Source organism: Cyprinodon variegatus, unplaced genomic scaffold (assembly GCF_000732505.1).
Source record: "Cyprinodon variegatus isolate N-32 unplaced genomic scaffold, C_variegatus-1.0 Scaffold21, whole genome shotgun sequence".
In the NCBI taxonomy this organism is placed as follows: Eukaryota; Metazoa; Chordata; class Actinopteri; order Cyprinodontiformes; family Cyprinodontidae; genus Cyprinodon; species Cyprinodon variegatus.
This window is the reverse complement of record NW_015150474.1, coordinates 1,224,208-1,241,732: the sequence shown is the minus strand read 5'-3', so window position 1 is coordinate 1,241,732 and position 17,525 is coordinate 1,224,208. Positions and strand designations below refer to the sequence as shown.

The window sequence follows — 17,525 nt, the reverse complement described above, 5'->3', positions numbered from 1 at the left end:
TTTCTAGGGATTTTAGCATGATTTTAGTATGCATTTAGAAAACATTTATTTAATAGGAAATGTTAGTACCCATAAGTATTTTAGATATTTTTTTTTATAGTAATTACTCCCTTGATTAAAGTTTAATTGCAAAATGAACCAGAACATTTCAGATTAAACATATGAGGATTTAAAGAAAGATGGAATTAATAAGTTTAATTTCCTGAGTAAAAAATAAAAGCTGGATTAAGTCCTGAAAGCTTTTTAAGTGCTCAGCAAATGAAGGTCAGAATAATTTGTTGGATAAAAGGTTTGAAGTTGCATGTGAAGGTGGTGAAGAGGCAGAGGTGGGTAGGAAAGGAAAGGTGGAGTGATCCATCTTAAAACATGTCTCCTGTCCATCTCTCTGTTCTTCATCCACATCCTTCTCTTCTGGTCTTGCTTCATGGGTACAGCAGGGAAAGCCTGGAGCTCTTCATGAAATATTCATCCTCGCCGTGAGGAGACATGAGGAAAGATACATGGAAAATTAAAAGGACCAAACAAGAGAAGAGTTTTGGATACAGAATGACAAATATAGTTACCAAACAAAACTTCTTTTTTGTGTGGGTAAAGGCTGGTCAAAGCTGTGAAACTGCTGTACTTAAACTCCCAGAAGGAATCAACAGAGTGTTGCAGAAGAAAGTTTATGAGGATGAGTTTTCTCTGGCCTCATCTCCTGCAGCTGAAAAGCTGAATGTTTAATGTTGAGCACAAAACCATCATTTTTTTTTTTATGTTTGCTTTTCTTCCTAAAAAAAAAAAAACATACTGCTTCCGGGTTTAATCTGTACAAACATTCTTTTAAGCCCAAATAGGAGCAGAATGAGTAAAGATATATGACTTTTTAGTTTTATATGATGTGCAGAAACCAAACTCTGTTTGCTTTTCCAGCTTAGGCGTCTTGGGTATCAAGAGAGCAGAAGCTGGTGTTGTTCTGAATTTACATCCAACGCATGAAGCAGGCAGAAGCAGCCTGAGTGCGTCTGGCTGGCTCAAGATGGCGAGAGGTTTAATTACAGCCGAGTCTGGCAGAGGGAGAGCCGGTCAGCTCCGTCCGACTGGTTCCATTACACACCTCACATACAGACTACTGTGACTGCAGGGGGACACTCTGCTTCAGTGTCTGACAGAAACGGCTCTGTTTAACAGTTAAGTTAAATACCAGAAGGTCTGTTTCTTCTCTGTTCAAGTTTCTCCTGAAACAATCTGATTGTATAAAAACCCCTCTTTAAAATACTTGAATTTTCTTTTTTTTTTTCAGATTTTTTCCCCTTTTTGTCCTATTTTCCAAAATAATAATAAAAATAATGATTTTCCAAAATAATTTCTAACGAAGTTATATATGATATGTGTATGGATGTATGTATTTATACATACTTATACATACACATATATATGTATATGTACGTGTATATCATATCAAAAATATTTATTTAAAGTCTTCAAATGAATCTGTTGCTAACGTTCCAGGAGCACCTGATATAACAGTTAAGAATCTACATCCTAAATTGCTTTGTCTGTTTATTTATTATCCGTTCACAGGTGGATCATTTTTGGTCAGTGTTTAAAATGACTTTAAACTTCTATAATGATTTCCCACAGGTAATGGTTCTCCTGCAGCCCCATGTTGTGTGACCCCACAAGGAATAAGCCTCTATATAAAATGACTGAGTGAATATGAGAGTAAAAGGACGTTAGGGTCTCCATTTGTCTTCCTCTGAATGGCCTATCAGTAAACACCTGCTAATATCATCACAGAGCCGACAATGATGGATGAAAGTCATTCTCCTCAGATGGGAGCAGTACGGCTGATTGGCCTCTTCGACACCAATGAGCATATTGGCCAAAAATGACACTTTAACGAGCTCTTCCTTGCATTAAGTGCAGCCAGCCGGCCCCTCATCCCTAGCCGCCGCCTGGCTGACCCTGAGGTCACTTCCCCACCCGCCTTCGCCTCGAAACCCTCCCACATATCCCTCCCCTTCTGAATGAGGGCTGCTCGCTCCATTGGCTGACAGATCAGACTGCCATGGAGACAGCTCATTAGTGGAATAATGAGAGCCACACGTTGTCTTGTTATATCATCTCTGTATTGAAATATTTGTGGCTGGAGAGAGAGCATCTATTGCATGGATGAAGTAGATAATGATTAACACAGGATTGTGGTTTTAGGAGGTTCTGAGGGATTGGTGTGTCAAATCCTATTCAGTGCATCAAAGTTCATTTGCATCCACCAAGTAATTGAATATTTGTTTAGAAAAGTTCTAGCAGCCATCAGCTTTTGTTAATAATTTTCTTTCAGCTCTAGCTATGTGCATATTTGCAGTATTTATTTTCTGATGGAACTGCTGCCAATTTGGTTCACAAGCTCCTCTGGGATGATGCCTTTATTGTTCCTGAAAAAAGGTTCAACCTCACTTCCATAGCTGATGAAACAGAGATGGGTTATGATGATGGTGATTAGCTATTGTTACAACAGATACAGAAATAACTCAAGTACAGAATTACATGTTACGCTTTTGAAGTAGTGAATTGAATAGAAATACCTGCAGTTTTTTTCATTGAGCACTAGAGGACGCTGTTGTCCATATAGTTATGTTCAGTAACTTCTGTACAAGATGCTACTTCTAGATTTTTATCATTTAGAATTTTCATTTATTATTTTGGGTAATTTTTCTAAACTCACAGATGACCCATCTTTTACCTTTTTAGGTGGTTTCAGTGAGTAATAAAAAATACTACCCAGATATTTAGCAATTGCTTTTCAGAGATGTTTAGCACATTCTGAAATTTGATGCTTATTTTGCTTATTGACGGGGTATTTTTCAATAACTTACACAGAATGTACAGGATATATTATCTAAACCTACAGGGTCACCTGAAATACAAACTTATGAAAAGACTGACTTGCACATAACTTTTCTAAACTGAATTTAAGAGCTCCCCTTAGGATTTCCAGGAACTTTAATGAAAATTACAAGTTGTTGTGCAATATATATATATATAACTTGCTGTTTAGAGCTTAGAATGTAAAAGCTACTTTTACTAAAACAGGATCAGCAGCTCTTCTGGAACTTTAAGTTACTCTGAAAAAAACATTATCTAGGAATGAACAGCTTACTTACCAAAACGTTTCTATAACTTGCAGGCTACTCTCCAAAATGTATTTCTGGTAATTCAAACCTGCAGGTTTGATACAGCAACCTTTAACCCTGTTAACACCAGAATTATTTAAAGTTTACCTGAAGCAATTTTGTTTTTATGACTGTTCAAATGTCAAATTACAATATACAATGCGTAATTGCTCCATACTTCCCTTTTTTATATATATATAAAGCAGTCTTTTAATATTGCTGACAGGAGAAATGGTTTAAAATACAAAAAAAAGAATTTTGCAGGTTATTTTCCAAAATCTATTAGTGATGTTTTAAAATCTACCTATTGTCCAGATACTATAGGTTAGACTTATGGGAAGACCTAAACTTACAGGTCACTTTAATATAAATGTGAATGCTCTCCTAAGACATCTGTAATTATGCTTTTTTCAGACAGGGGCCAAAAGCAGCCAGTTCCCCTGTAGAACAGGTTTCCAGCCCCTTTTACAGCCTCTGCATTGGAACAAAATTGCAAAAAATAAAATCTAAGTCTATCAATCTATCAATTTTTCTTGAAATAAATTTATTTCCACTTTGAGTAAGTAGGTAAGACAATTTGCCAATAGAATAAGATGATTTATCAAATAAGAAAAGCAACTCCATTATTTTATTTCGAGTGCATCGTTCTAAAAGTACTGAAAGTATTTACACCCCATTAAATGTTTCATTCATTCTAAAATCTAAAAAGCTCATTTTATTTCTCATTGATGGACACTCAGCACCCCATCTTGACAGAAAAAAACCCTGAAATATAGAGATATTTGCCAATTTATTTAAAAAAGAAAAACAGAAATATCAAATGTTCATAAGTATTCAGACCCTTTGCTCATATTTAACTCACATGCTGTCAATTTCTTCTAATGGTTCTGCTCCTTCATTAGAGTCCAGCTGTGTTATTAAACAATTAAACTGATTGAACTTGATTAGGAAAGGCACACACCTGTCTATATAAGACCTTACAGCTCACAGTGCATGTCAGAGCATACGAGAATCATGAGGTCGAAGGAACCGCCCAAGGAGCGCAGACACATAATTGTGGAAAGGCACAGATCTGGCCATTGTTACAGAAGAATTTCTGCAGCACTCAAGCTTCCTGAGAGCACAGTGGCCTCCATTATCCTTAAATGGAAGAAGTTTGGGATGACCAGAACTGTTCCTAGACCTGGCCGTCCAATCAAACTGAGCAATGGTGGGAGGAGAGCCTTGGTGAGAGAGGTAAAGAAGAACTGTGTAGGAGGTAGATTGTATATAGGCCTAACTCTACGCAGTACAATTGGAGCGTAACGGTGATCTCTACAGTCACTAGTTTGTCATCTCTGCACTGCTGTACCGCAAAAGATGTCTGCCTCCACAAATACAAACCCACTATAAATAGCTAATTCTAAGGAATGGCAAACATAAAAATTAAGATTTTAAGTTCATAGGTAACAATAAATAACATGCATTATGGATAATATATCACATTTATGTCAGTTAATCCCTGTAATTATTACACACTGTATCTTTAAGGCATTTAAAACATTATCAGTCCTGCAGATTTGGGGGACTGGTGGCCCTGTGTTTAGGGCATAGAGCTTGGAATCCAGAGGTTGTGAGTTCGAAACCCACCGCCACTCTGCCTACCTGAGCAAAGACCCTTAACCCTGCACTGCTCCCCAAGGGGAAGGGTTAAATGAAAATAATTAATTAGGTTGCGCTGTAATTGTGACGGTGTAATGACAATAAAACGCTGGGGGAAAAGATAAAAATAAAAAACACTGTTGAACCTTCCAGGGATCCAAGATATACTTCAAGTTCAACTTTAAATTGAAAAATATGGGCTTTTATATTGGCCCACTAACGTTTATAGATGTTTCATTTTCCAAAATGAATAAAAATAAATAAAGGAACTGAACTTCAATTCTTTCCTCTCTTATTTCTCCATAACGCTAACAATCAGGAGCTGATGAGACACCCCTAATGTATGTGTGCTTGTATTTTTTTTTTTAATTCTTTTTCTTTCTTTTTTTTTTCTTGTTTTTTATTTTTTATTTATTTTTGTTATATATATATAAATAAAAAATTATAAGTTCATAACGCTGAACTCGCTCCACACCGTTGGGGGTTAGCGGAAGTGACGCAGCCCGCGCGCCTCATAACATATCGTCACGTCACGCGACAGAGCCCAGAAGCTGAGCAGAAAAAGGGAAACAAAACAGAACACCAACAAACAACTCAACAATTGCTCTTTTATTTAAAAAAAGGGCCAGCGGTCCGCTGACATGTCCGTCGCTTTGCTAACCCTCCTCGCGGATGACATGGAGTCGGAGAGGTTAGTTCCGCTGCTCACGCGCGTTTTACCGTTAATTCACCGAGGCTTCTCTTTGCTAACGTCACCGTGTCATTAACGGTCATAAAACGCAGGTAATTACGCCCGTAAAGAGTCACATCCTTACTATTAGGTTATGTTTGTCTGTTCGAAAGGTCCTGGGTGGAAGAATGAGGAAGTAGCTGCTTTTTCTTTGATGCAAGAGAAGAGCCATATGAGATGACAAGGACAGCAGAATAACCCCTAAAATTATTTGTTTTACAGAAAAATAATTGGATATCAGGAGTGCACAATCATAACTGGTACATACCTTGGATGCTGTGTGATGTTCACAGCTCAATCAGTCTCATACAAAAGTTGTATCAGGATGCTTCACTGTTTTAGATGCTTCTATTTAAAAGATTAATAAACGTGAGCCTTGATTACATGTTAACTGCCATCAGAGTCAACTAATTTAAATATTTTAATATTTAGTTCAAACAAGAGTTAATAACTACCAGTGTTAAAATTAAATGTTTAATCCAATAAAAAATATAATAACTTTCATTAAAGTTATGTTATTTATGTACATTGGTTAAAAAGCACATTAAAATGTAAGTAGGAACCAATGTTTTTGTTCCGCATGTCACGTTGTTGCCCATGGGAAAGATTGATTGACACAATTTTTTGCATCACTGGGACTTTGAGAGTGTTAAATCCCAGCCTTCCTTGTCACGACACATCTGCTTTAATATTTGCTTGCTGAGTAAAACGAAATTCGCCACAAGTCCAAGTGGGTCGAAGCTGGAGGCCAAGGTCGACAATACTCCTCTTCTGGAAAGTGGGTGCTCCTTCACAAGCACTCGAAAGTGGAAATAATCAGAGGCAACACACCACTTAATGCCTAGAGGTCTGTCTGTTGCTCACCAAGTGCAAAGTCTTGAGATTTTACTGTCTCTGCGCAGTCTTTTTGGGAAGTGAGTTGAGCACTTGTTGACTGTTGGAAACAAACTTGTTAAGTTGCAGTTTCCCAGTTTGACAGAGTTGCTTTGCTTCATTCACCAGATGAATTGCTTCCTTTTCCGAGTGAAAACTGATCAGTCCATCGTCCACGTGAATAACTTGGTTCGGCCCTCTGCTGTCCATCATCATCCCTCTTGCAGTCTGTCAGTGTTTTTCTTTAACAAAAGTGATTTGCTGGATGCTTTTCTTGTCTAAAAGTCCAAACCACATCCTCCTGCAACCAGTCTTGAACTGTACTGGTAATATAATTGTGTAATAACTCAGCTGACCCTTGTGTGCACTGCATCCTCTTAATACTATTGTTTTTTGTAATCCTGTCTTGTTTTATTTTCTACTGTTAGTTGGGGAAAAAAAATTATAGATATATTTACTCTAACTCATGCTTTTAAATTTTTATGTTTTTACCTCCAGTATTTTTACACATTCAACATTGTGTTAATTTTTTTTAAAATAAACTCCCTTTTAACAAATATTTTCTTTTAACTTTAAAAGTATTTAATTCGATATTCTTATGAAATTAAAATATCTTCATTATTATCTTAACAAGAGTAAAGTTTTAAACCCTTAATTTCCACATAAAGATTTTCTTTTTTTGCAATTAGTAATATAAATACGAAAAAGAAAAAAACTTTTTCAGGTAAATAAATTAAAAGATCTTTAGCTGTATTACTTTACCCATGTAGTTTTTTTGTGACACATTTGATTTTTTTTTTTTTTCCAGGCTATGACTTCCATGTTTAACATCCAGGATGTTAAAGAGGAGGAAGAAGGTTTTGCTGTTTATCAACCTTCTCAAGCACACAATGGAGGATCTCCTGAGGCCTCAGAGGCCAATAAAAGGACATCTGCAGAAGTTGCTCCTGAAATGCATCAATCCAGCAGTAGGAAGAGAGCCAGGGTCTGCTCTGAGGTAAAGTAATCCTGAGCAAAAATACTGAAGCAACTCATTTTTTATGTACTTTAGAAGTTTGGTCTGATGGGTTAATGCTGTTACCTGATGGCCCTATCTGCTGTAAATCCTCAGTGAACCTTTCGTGTTTGCTGGATAAAAATGACTTAAAACTCTTTAATAGATATTTGATGTTGAGTCCCACACTCTAATAAATTATAATATCACTCATCGAATGGGGCTGGGCCGTACATTGATTTGGATGATTTTGATTTGTATTTGCCCTTTATGAAGATTAAAATTTAAAATCTGTTGTGTTTCTGTCATAAATGTACCTCTTAGTCTTCTGTAGTTCAAAGACATCAATCTGTAATTTCAGTTCCTAGATGTGTTCTCAAAACCGATAGACTAGCTCTTTTGTTTCAATGAAAACAAATTGATAAAAAGTATTTTTTGTTTTTGAACAAATCAGATATTTTATTTTTAAGCCACATCACCCAGCCATTCTTGGCTATTATTTTTTTAATATAAGGGACGCAAGTTCAACATGCCAATAATATCTTTGAGTGCTCAGATCACCAGGAGTATTGGTGTCATTGTGTTGGGTGGGGGGGAAATCTTGAAATGCTTATCTCCTTTATCAAACTCATCCATGTGTTTTGTTGCCATAGATTTTGAAAGGTGTTCCTTCTCTCCAGGTGATTCAGGGTTTGACGGATGATGGCCTTAAACCCAAGCCTCTTTGCCTCGACATGGCTGGAGAAAATACGCAGTGCATTCAAGAGAGATCCAGGCTCTCCTACAGAAAGCCTCTTTTTAGCATCTCTCACAGGATTTCAGACAAGAGAAACACACCAAGCCTGGATCAGCAGGCTAACCAAGGAAGCTTCAACAGCATCCTCTCACCAAAGCTCCAGAGTCCAGAACTAAATGGCCAGGCTGAGATCTTCACCCCGCAAGACTCTTTGGAGCAGACCTCACCTGTAGAGTCCAGCCTTCACCCACTGATTGAGAAAATGTTTTTTATCCTCAATACTCTGAGCTCAAGCATGACTCAACTGCACAGTAAAGTGGACTCACTGACCCTGGAGGTCATGCGGATAAAGAAGCAGCTCAAACCTGGAGAGAGGACGGCGGACTTCCACCCGCCTGCAGAGTATCTCCTAACGAACGATGAACTCAATCAGCTGACGGCGCACACATCCAGCGCCGGCGAGCTGGGCTGCCAGCTGCTCGTCCACCTTTTCCCGGAGCTGTTTAAAGCCAAGCATTGCCCCCACAATTGCACGGCAGGCAAGAGGACGCTGGAATCTCTGCACCTGGAGCTGATCCGGAACTATGTGGAGGTTTGCTACCCCTCGGTTAAAAACGACAGCGTTTGGCAGGAGGAGTGTCTCCATCAGATTAATGACTTTTTTAATCGCTTCTGGGCAAAGGGGGGCACAGAGAACACTGAGCTCATCAAGGAGGAGGATCCGGTCTCTGAGGATGGGCTTAAAGTGGACCATCCTCAGACGTATAGCTTCATTAAAGAACAGGGTCAAGAGGAGAATGTGTCGCTGGATAACCAGCAGGGTTGTCTGCCCGTGTCCGAGCATGGGTTAAATAATCAGGCTCCAGAGGAGCTGGATGATTTCTCCTCGGTTGAAGACTTAGTGATTTTTCTCATGCACCGCCTTTTCCCAGAGGTTTTTGAAGAGAGCAAAATCCCCGAAGTCTCCAGCAGTTACAGTCAAGTGGGCCAGCTCATTCTGGACTCCGACAAGATGGAAATCCTGAGGAAGTACATGGAAGCTAATTTTCCTGATGTGCCTGAGGACAGCTGGCTCCAGCTGTGCATACAGCACATCGAAGACACACTGGAAGGACTGCACAGCAACGGAAACGGGAGCGAATCCGACAATGTCACCTACGAAGGCTACGACCTGGCCAGCTTTCATGAAGATGTCCATGCCATCAGGTTTCCAGAGGCCAGGGAATACGAAAGACCTTGTCGCAAGTATAAGAAGTCGCTGCTGCCACCTGTGGATTTTGAAAATCTGAAGATTCCTCCACCGGACTTTAACGTTCCCCAGGAATACATCTTATCCAGGGAGCAGCTGAAGAGCAACTATGAGTGTAGCTTGTCTATTGGCAACTTTGCCTCCCGGCTTCTGGTTCTCATATTCCCGGAGCTTTTCACTCACGAGAACGCCAGGAAGCAGTACAACTACAGCGGTTCACTTGGGAAAAAGCAGCTGGACCCGATCCGCGTGAATCTTATCCGGCATTACGTGCAGCTGGTCTACCCTCGAGCCAGGAACGACAGAGTATGGATGCTGGAATTTGTGGGGAAACTTGATGAGAGGTGCAGGAGGCCCGACACGGAGCAGAGGAGATCTTACCTGCAGCAGCGCAAAGTTACTGACCAAGAGCTGGAGCAGGAATTCTTCTGCCGCATAAACCACAAAACTCTGGACAACACAAGAGACGATTCAGACTTTCCTTCTTTACCTCCAGAGAAAAGCAGCAAAGACTTCTGTAAGATTCCCCTCGACCAACTTACCATTTCCCAACCTGACTTCCCCGTACCCTCCGCCTACCTGCTATCAGACTCCGAGGTTCGGGAAATCGTCCAGCAGAGCCTTTCTGTTGGGAACTTTGCCGCCCGCCTGCTGGTGCGCCTCTTCCCGGAGCTGTTCACCCCTGAGAACCTGCGGCTCCAGTACAACCACTCGGGCGCCTGCAACAAGAAGCAGCTGGACCCGGTCCGGCTAAGGCTGATCCGTCACTATGTGGAGGCGGTGTACCCTGTGGATAAGATGGAGGAGGTGTGGCACTACGAATGTGTGCCGAGCATCGATGAACGCTGCCGGCGGCCCAACCGCAAGAAGTGTGACATTCTTAAAAAGGCCAAGAGGTCAAACACTGTGTCATAGTCACAGTACTTTACAGTTTAGTCAACACGTTTATCATGAAATGACTGCTCAGTATATAAGCTGATACAACATTCTTATGTTTTAACCTTTGCCTGCAGCAGCAGCAGATGTTTTAGTTGGAGTTTTCTAAAGTGTTGAACTGCTCTGCAAGCTGCCATAGTTTGTCTTATACATTTGTTTCATAAATGTAGCCTTAAAACCACATTATAACCACAATAGTAGCTACAGCAAAGAGCCGCACAGTTCCTCTATTAACAGTAATTACTAATGTAGCATCGTGCCGCCACAGTTTTAATAATAAAGCACTTACAAGTGGGTCCATAAGTATTTGTACAAGAACATCTTTAATTAAGCCTCTTTTGTTCTGTTCACTACAAAAATGGGTTTTAAAACGATGTGAGGAATTCAATATGCTGCATCAGAGAAAAAATTGGTCTATGGCTGATATTCGGTTGGACCCACTTTGGCCGTCAGTCCTGAAAGGTTCTGCTCTATATTTTTCGATATAATCAAGCAGTCATATGCCTATCAGCTCCTGTTGGATTTATCTTGACAGCAGTTTAGCAGTAAAGTTGTTAGTTTAATCTTAAAGCACGAGCCCTCATGGTTCTCTCATCAAATTGCTGATTTGGCATCTATTCCGTTAATAATCTTAGAACCCATCTCTGTGGTGTACAGAACCAAAGCTGCTGATTTGTTGTCCTCATTTGAATATTGATGGACATATGACTGAATATTAAGCCTTCTTATAGAAGACTGTTATACTGATGAATTAACATGACAATGGGTCATGGTACCTGTTTCTAATAAATACACACTTATGAAATGCACTTTGGTGGTTTTAATTTACAGAACAAATGATAGTAGACAAAATATGTGGTGTAAAATATAACAAGATCAAAACTGGGCTCTTTTCTGAACTTAGAAGTGGATTTTTCTTTATCCCAAGATGTTTCCCCTGATCACTGGTTTAGAGGAGGGATTTGATGATGATGGAGAAATAAGAAGGACCATCCGTGGAAAGGATGGGTCCTATAAAGGTGTGCTGAATGGCAAATTGGTCCCAGTTTTTCACCTCATTCTGTTACCCATCATATATTGTGACTCAGAGGGGCACTACCTGTATTTAACCATAGGCTTCTTAAGGTTTTAGTATGAGTCTATGGAGCTAAGTCTAAGATAGTAGACTGAGGAGGATGAACAGCAACAGCACCCCCTTGTGTCACAATAAATCATAGGTAACAGAATTTGATGTAGCACCTTGATCAGGGTTTAGAAGGGGACATTAAAGCACATTACTTCCCAGAAGATTATTTTGTCTTTTTCTTTGCTTGTATGCAGCAGCCAGGAGAGTGATGACCACTATGTGCTGCAAAAAAAAAAAGCCAAACAGGAAATGACATCACATGAGTAAATTTCAAGACCATTTAGGCAATGCTGACACAATTTCAAGCAATGAAGAGAATAGTTTTTTTTTTTTTTTATCTTCTCCGAATAGAGGGAATATTGTCGCACAATTTTCTATATCTATATATTTATATATATTTGTACCTTTTTTTATTCTTGACTAATATTTCCTATGTATTTATATTCTATACATTACATTACCAATTTGTACCTTTTGCTTTATAATTACCAGTATAAACATAACATTTATGTCCATATTAATTATTAGATCATTTAAAAATAATTTTACATTATTCCACAGCATTTTTTTTTTTTTTTTTGGCTTGTGCAAAAAATGGCATCACTTAAAGCTACTTTCAGTCTCAGGATTGTTTGTGCTCTATAATTTGTAACCAAGATGGATGTCTTATTGACATTTTCACCCTCTAGATTAGCTCCCACACAACGGATATGAGCAACGCCCTTAATAATATCTACTAAACCCTGATCAGTGTGTGCCTGTCCTCCATAAAAGCATAAAGAAAACAGTACAACAAATCTGAGGTTCACACCTTCAAAATGCACCTTTTATTGAATAAAATAAGGTACATTTCCAACCTTTTCTCTCACAATTCGCATACATGAGATTAGTGGAGCCATCATCTTGAAGTTCAGCTAACTTTCACTGATCTCTAAGGTTTTCAGGACAAGTTCATGGTTTGAAGGCTTCATCCTTTGCAAGTTCAAGGCTTTTCCACCTCCTTATGGAAACTTTGTGCTTATCTCCATCATTAGATTCACCTAAAACCTTTCTGAGAATGACTCTCATCAATGTAACGGTATTCGCATCGTTGTTCTCTGACAGCACAAGGTCCAAGGTGTCCCCAACTTTAACCTGGATAAACAAGAAAAGTTTCAGTTTTTACTAAAGCCAAGAGAAATCTGTAGAAAACATTTATAAGGAGGTGCCACCAACCGTTTTACTTTTCTTGATTAGTTTCTGCCCATTTAGTCTGAGCTTGTTGCTGTAGAAGGCATCCTCGATTTTGCTGTAGTGAGAAGAAAGTTAGTGTTGCTTTTTCTTTTTTGTAAAGTTTGAAATCAAATAAAAATTACATTTTTTAAAGCCTCAAACCAGCCTGGTCCTATGTAAAAAGCCAGCACTCTGCTTAAATCATATCGGATGGTATTAGAGCATGACAGGCCTGTTTAAAACCACCTCACAACGTTTCCTAATAATTAGCCAATTGTATATTATGCTTCATTTGAAAATAAAAAAATATTAACAATGAGGCCAATGCATTGATTGTTTGTGCAGGAAGATTCCTCTCAGATTAGGCAGACAGAATGTACCAAAATTCTCCTTATTCTGTTTTGGCTTTCCACACCCCTCACATTGGATGAAGGCTGTGTCTTGACCGATGGGCTGCTACAGGCCACTCTGAAAAACTTAGGACATCATAAACGGGTTTGATTTAAAACAGTTCATTTTCAGCAAACATTAGCTAAAAAAAATGTTTCTGTTGTGAAGCTCATACATAGGCTTTGGGACACATATGACTGTTAAAAATGTTTTAATAAAACCAATTTTGCATAATATGGGACCTTTAATTGACCTTAACTTCAGCATTTTCTTTGAAAACACAATAGTCCCATTTACGCTACCCTCTGAAAACCGATTCGTGCCGAGCTCGGACCGAGCTTGGATCAGTTGACCATGCCGTGCTCAGTTCCTTACGACCATTTACACATCACAGTGGCACAGTTCCTCGCATCCTAGTGACGGTCGGCGGTACTACTGCTCTCTAGTAAGAAAACTTGCGTGATTTTTTTTTTGTTCTTTCCAACATTTCCTGGATAGCGTCCTTGCCCAAATTGCAGTAACAGCCTCAGTCTCAGCGTCATCCCAGGCCGCACCACGTTCTTTTGAAGCCATTTTAAAAATGTAGTGTCGAGAAGATTTCGATTGTTGCTTACAGTTCTTCTATTTTGTGGTGGTTGGCAAGCAACTGATGTGCATTACTTCACACTACTAGAAGCTGACTAAATAGGAAATGACATGGTCTGCTCATGCGTTCTTTGTTATCTATGAACTGAGCCAGAACTGAACTGCGCTAAGCCCTTCTGATGAACTAGTATCAGTTGAGCGGTTAGGGTTTAGTTGTGTCTGGCTTTTTTTGTCAATGCTCACATCATCAGATGTTTTAAATTAGTTTGACAAGAAATGGATCAGAAGCAGCTCTGCAAACTTAGGTAGAATTATGAAATATCCAAAATTAAGAGGTGACTTACTTGCGTGCCAAATCCAAACCAGCTTTTAAGACGACGTCATAGCGGAAAGACGGTACATATTTCTCCATGTCTTTATAGTCCCTTGGTAAATTAGGATCTACATCTTCATAATCACTCTCTTCTGGGTCAGTTTCCTCCTCTGCCTCCTCCTGCTCCTGTGCCATGCGTGAAGGGGATTTCCTCTTGCTTTTAAAACGCAGCTGGTGCAAAGACCAGGTTTTGGTGGCGGTCCGTTGACCACCTAGACTGGGGAAAGTCGAGCAACCCCACAGCTGCCGGGTATGAATTGTCCTGGGGCACCACTCAGTCCTCCTTGTGCCATAACCAGCTGCCAGCAGGTGACGAGGGTTCAGCCGTCCAATCTGCTTCATAGCAATTACCTGCAGCACTAGACTCTGCATGCTGGCGCTCCAACCAGTAACTGGAAAAAAAACACAACTTCAGAAATGATCTCAGTATGAAATTCTATAATCATACTAACCAGGTTTTGTAGGAGCCAATGTGTGCTGAAACACTTAGTTTTCATCTTTATAAATTCCTCTTTCAATGAATATCCATATCTCCTTTGGCTTTCTGTCCATATGAGGATCCAGTTTATGTAATTGCTTGTTTTTATTGAAGAGGATCATATTCTGAGCTTTCAGACCACCAAACTTTAGCCAATATTTCTTAAACTAGTTCCATATCACGAGTTGAACATGAATGTTTTAGCTGTTATTCAATACGTTTTTTTTGTTAACTTTTTAAATGTTGCTTTGTGTTTAGTTATTGTTTTAAAGAAAAGATTTTATTGTGTTTACCTTTGATAGATTTTTCTCCTGCCGTTGCTGTGTACGCACAAAAGAAATCACATTAAAAAAATCTTTATCACCATAATTTCATCCGTTCATACAATATATATTGGGCAGCAAAAAAATATTTTTGTCATTAAGATTATTGTTTTAGATGCTGGAAAGAGCAAGCAGAAGAGTTGAGTTTATCAGAACCAAATTGATTGCTTTATGACTGGGTCAGAGCATCTCCACATTAATTATTATTTTGTTATGCTCTCAGGCATGAAAAGGTTTCATTTAATTATATATATATATATATATACCGGTATATATATATATACATATATATATGAAGCTTGTAAATTACATCAACGCTACAGAAAAATGCTGGATAAAGAGCTATGCATACCATTCCTTCAAAATAAAAGCCTCGCATATTTCTAACAGGGTTTGTGTCACTTTTTTCAAATATTTTCAAAATAATTTATCAAAAAAATCTTTAGAGATCTCAACCAAATGTTGAATAATTATACACCAAAAAATACTAACGTTAAAAGCAAATACCAAAAGCTCATCGATTTATTTTGAATTGCGACCGGAAGTTGACTATATTAGCAATCCGTCAAAACAACAACCGATAATAAATTGTTATATTGCGATTTCTAACCCTGCAAAAAGCCTGTGTAGTTTTCCCCAGTAAATCCAACAGTTTTTTTTCAACACAGCTGCATGATGTTAAGTAAATCCTTTTGAGCAGGAAGTGGGCAAGGATAGCTTAACGCTTCTTCACGTGGAGCGCACGTTAATTACAACTAAAACAATCCAGGAGCTTTAAGCATTAATACAACAATTTAAAAGCTTTCTAATAGTTTAAAACAAAACTGTTTTTTTGTAGCACACACTCACCTAAGGAATAACCTTTCATGCCTCTGGACTTCGTCGACTTTTTGTGAGAGTGATGTTTGTGTGGAAGCAGTATTAAATCTACTGCCCCCTATCGCCTGGACGGGGAATCACAGTGTAACTACGTCTTGTTTTCTTATTGCAGGACAAAAAATATTTGGAAACCCAAATAGATCGTTATTTTTTTATTAATTTATTTAGTTTATTTTCTCCACTATTTAGGTTAGATCGTGCAGTCAGACGTTTAGAAACTGATCATGGACATATTATGTATTTTTATTTTAGTTTCCAATTATTTTTTCAACAGTCATGCACTAAATTGACAGGGTATACAACATGCAACTTTGATGATAATTAAAAACAAAACTGGATGCACATCTATTAATTTGTATGGATATCTGTAATCTAGACAGGATCAAATTTAGTGAGTTTAGTAAATTTCTCTACTGGGAGATCAATGAGGTCTATCTTTAAATTCTGTAGTTGTAAGCACTTGCTTTTGGTTAAATTATAGTTAGATTTTTGACCACCATTCTTTTAATAACTGGTAGAGGTTTTTTGCACAGGCCTGGCTTGTCAGCATACTACACAGATATATTTTCATGTTTGAGATTTTTTATATTGGTCTAATGTGATGGCAAAACCTTTTCTGCACAAGAATCTTGCTTGTTAATAGAAGAAGCTTTTAGTTGAGCATGTTGGAATCAGCTGATGTTAAACTAGATTCCCTAAAGTAACGTTGTTCCAACACATTATAAAAACATTTTCCTGTTACTGGCCGGCTTGAGTTTTATTAATTCCTTGGTGATTCGTTTACACTTTATCCCAAAGGTTCTTAGAAAGAGGTAAAAGTACAACTGGAAAGCCTTCTGTTCAACAAATTCAAATCATTTACAAAGTAAATCAATATTTAAAATTTTTATCCACTAGAAATAGAGAATAACTATTAATACGGATGCACGATATTGGGATTTTGGCCGATATCCGATATGCCGATATTTTAAAACTCATGTAGCCGATAACCGATATCGATACCGATGTTAAAGCTGGACAAAAATAAGTAGTCATGGAAAATAGCAGTTTTGTTATCCATTTCTGACACTTTGAAAAATAATATACTCCAATACATTTTCATATGCTGATATCAAATTGATTTTTAAAAACGCGGTATCGATCTATTTTACTTTCAAAATCTCGTGAAATTTCATCGTTCTGTTACAAACTCTCGCGATATGGTGTTTTTAAATGGCAATATATCAGCATATGAAGATATTGTGATATTTTAATGTATCAATATTTTTTCCCTCGTCTTTAGAAGTTTTTAAGTCTGTGAAATGAAGTTTTTGAGGAAGAAGAAGAAGTAGTATTTTTTTATTTTATTTTTTTAGACTTTAGAAACTCAGAAGCTGATCAAATATCGGGTTAAATATCGGTGGGGTGGCCCATGTCCGATATTCAGTTTTAAGGCTGATTATATCGTGCATCCCTAACTATTAATATTGTATGGATGAAACCACAGTTAACTAGCAGAAGCCTGTGGCTACTTCTTTACCTCTTAAGTAGGAACATAGATTTTTTTAATGACATTTTCTAGTCGGTAACTGGAAAACCAGTATGATAAGCTAAACACTGTGTTCATTAACAGTCTACTATTTGCAATACAATTGTTTTTCTTTGCTTTTATTATTTTGAAGCAACCTGTTCACTAATGCTTACAGAGGTTGGTGAATATATGTGTAGAATGTAAGGGACACACAAAAATGAATTTAAAAAAGTTAATTATTGCAGCTGTCTGAGCCCTTTAAAGTGACAGGAACTGTCTTGAAATTTGAGGTAGATGTTTGGTGGAATATTGAATACTGGAAATTTGATTTCTGC

General features: G+C 38.2%; 2 protein-coding genes across 4 annotated transcripts; one reads left to right on the top strand and one right to left on the bottom strand.

The window, feature by feature from the left end:
- The first annotated feature begins 5,334 nt into the window (after window positions 1–5,334).
- Window positions 5,335–11,677, top strand: bend3 (BEN domain containing 3). Of its 2 annotated transcripts, none has more exons than XM_015390762.1 (3): window positions 5,335–5,487; window positions 7,208–7,396; window positions 8,074–11,677. In XM_015390762.1, exons 2-3 carry the CDS (start codon window positions 7,211–7,213, stop codon window positions 10,291–10,293), a joined length of 2,406 nt encoding a protein of 801 aa, XP_015246248.1. In that variant the 5' UTR covers window positions 5,335–5,487; window positions 7,208–7,210; the 3' UTR covers window positions 10,294–11,677. The 2 variants fall into 2 exon arrangements, with proteins under 2 accessions (XP_015246248.1, XP_015246256.1); XM_015390770.1 differs by having other exon boundaries at window positions 5,335–5,579.
- Window positions 11,678–11,833: 156 nt separating this feature from the next.
- On the bottom strand, window positions 11,834–15,758 carry LOC107094892 (chromosome unknown open reading frame, human C6orf203). Of its 2 annotated transcripts, XM_015390782.1 has the most exons (5): window positions 15,651–15,721; window positions 14,772–14,798; window positions 13,972–14,392; window positions 12,656–12,728; window positions 11,834–12,574 (listed from the first exon to the last, which is right to left on the bottom strand). In XM_015390782.1, exons 1-5 carry the CDS (start codon window positions 15,667–15,669, stop codon window positions 12,392–12,394), a joined length of 723 nt encoding a protein of 240 aa, XP_015246268.1. In that variant the 5' UTR covers window positions 15,670–15,721; the 3' UTR covers window positions 11,834–12,391. The 2 variants fall into 2 exon arrangements, with proteins under 2 accessions (XP_015246268.1, XP_015246277.1); XM_015390791.1 differs by lacking the exon at window positions 14,772–14,798 and having other exon boundaries at window positions 11,837–12,574; window positions 15,651–15,758.
- Window positions 15,759–17,525: the final 1,767 nt, after the last annotated feature.

What these genes read in the sequence shown, in the direction of transcription:
- bend3 (XM_015390762.1), top strand. Translation starts at nt 7,211, where the DNA reads ATGACTTCCATGTTTAACATCCAGGATGTTAAAGAGGAGGAAGAAGGT. An exon ending in GAGCCAGGGTCTGCTCTGAG is followed by an intron (nt 7,397 to 8,073) that starts GTAAAGTAATCC and finishes CCTTCTCTCCAG; the next exon opens with GTGATTCAGGGTTTGACGGA.
- LOC107094892 (XM_015390782.1), bottom strand. An exon ending in GGTTTGGATTTGGCACGCAA is followed by an intron (nt 12,729 to 13,971) that starts GTAAGTCACCTC and finishes TTCTCACTACAG; the next exon opens with CAAAATCGAGGATGCCTTCT. An exon ending in TAATCAAGAAAAGTAAAACG is followed by an intron (nt 12,575 to 12,655) that starts GTTGGTGGCACC and finishes TTGTTTATCCAG; the next exon opens with GTTAAAGTTGGGGACACCTT.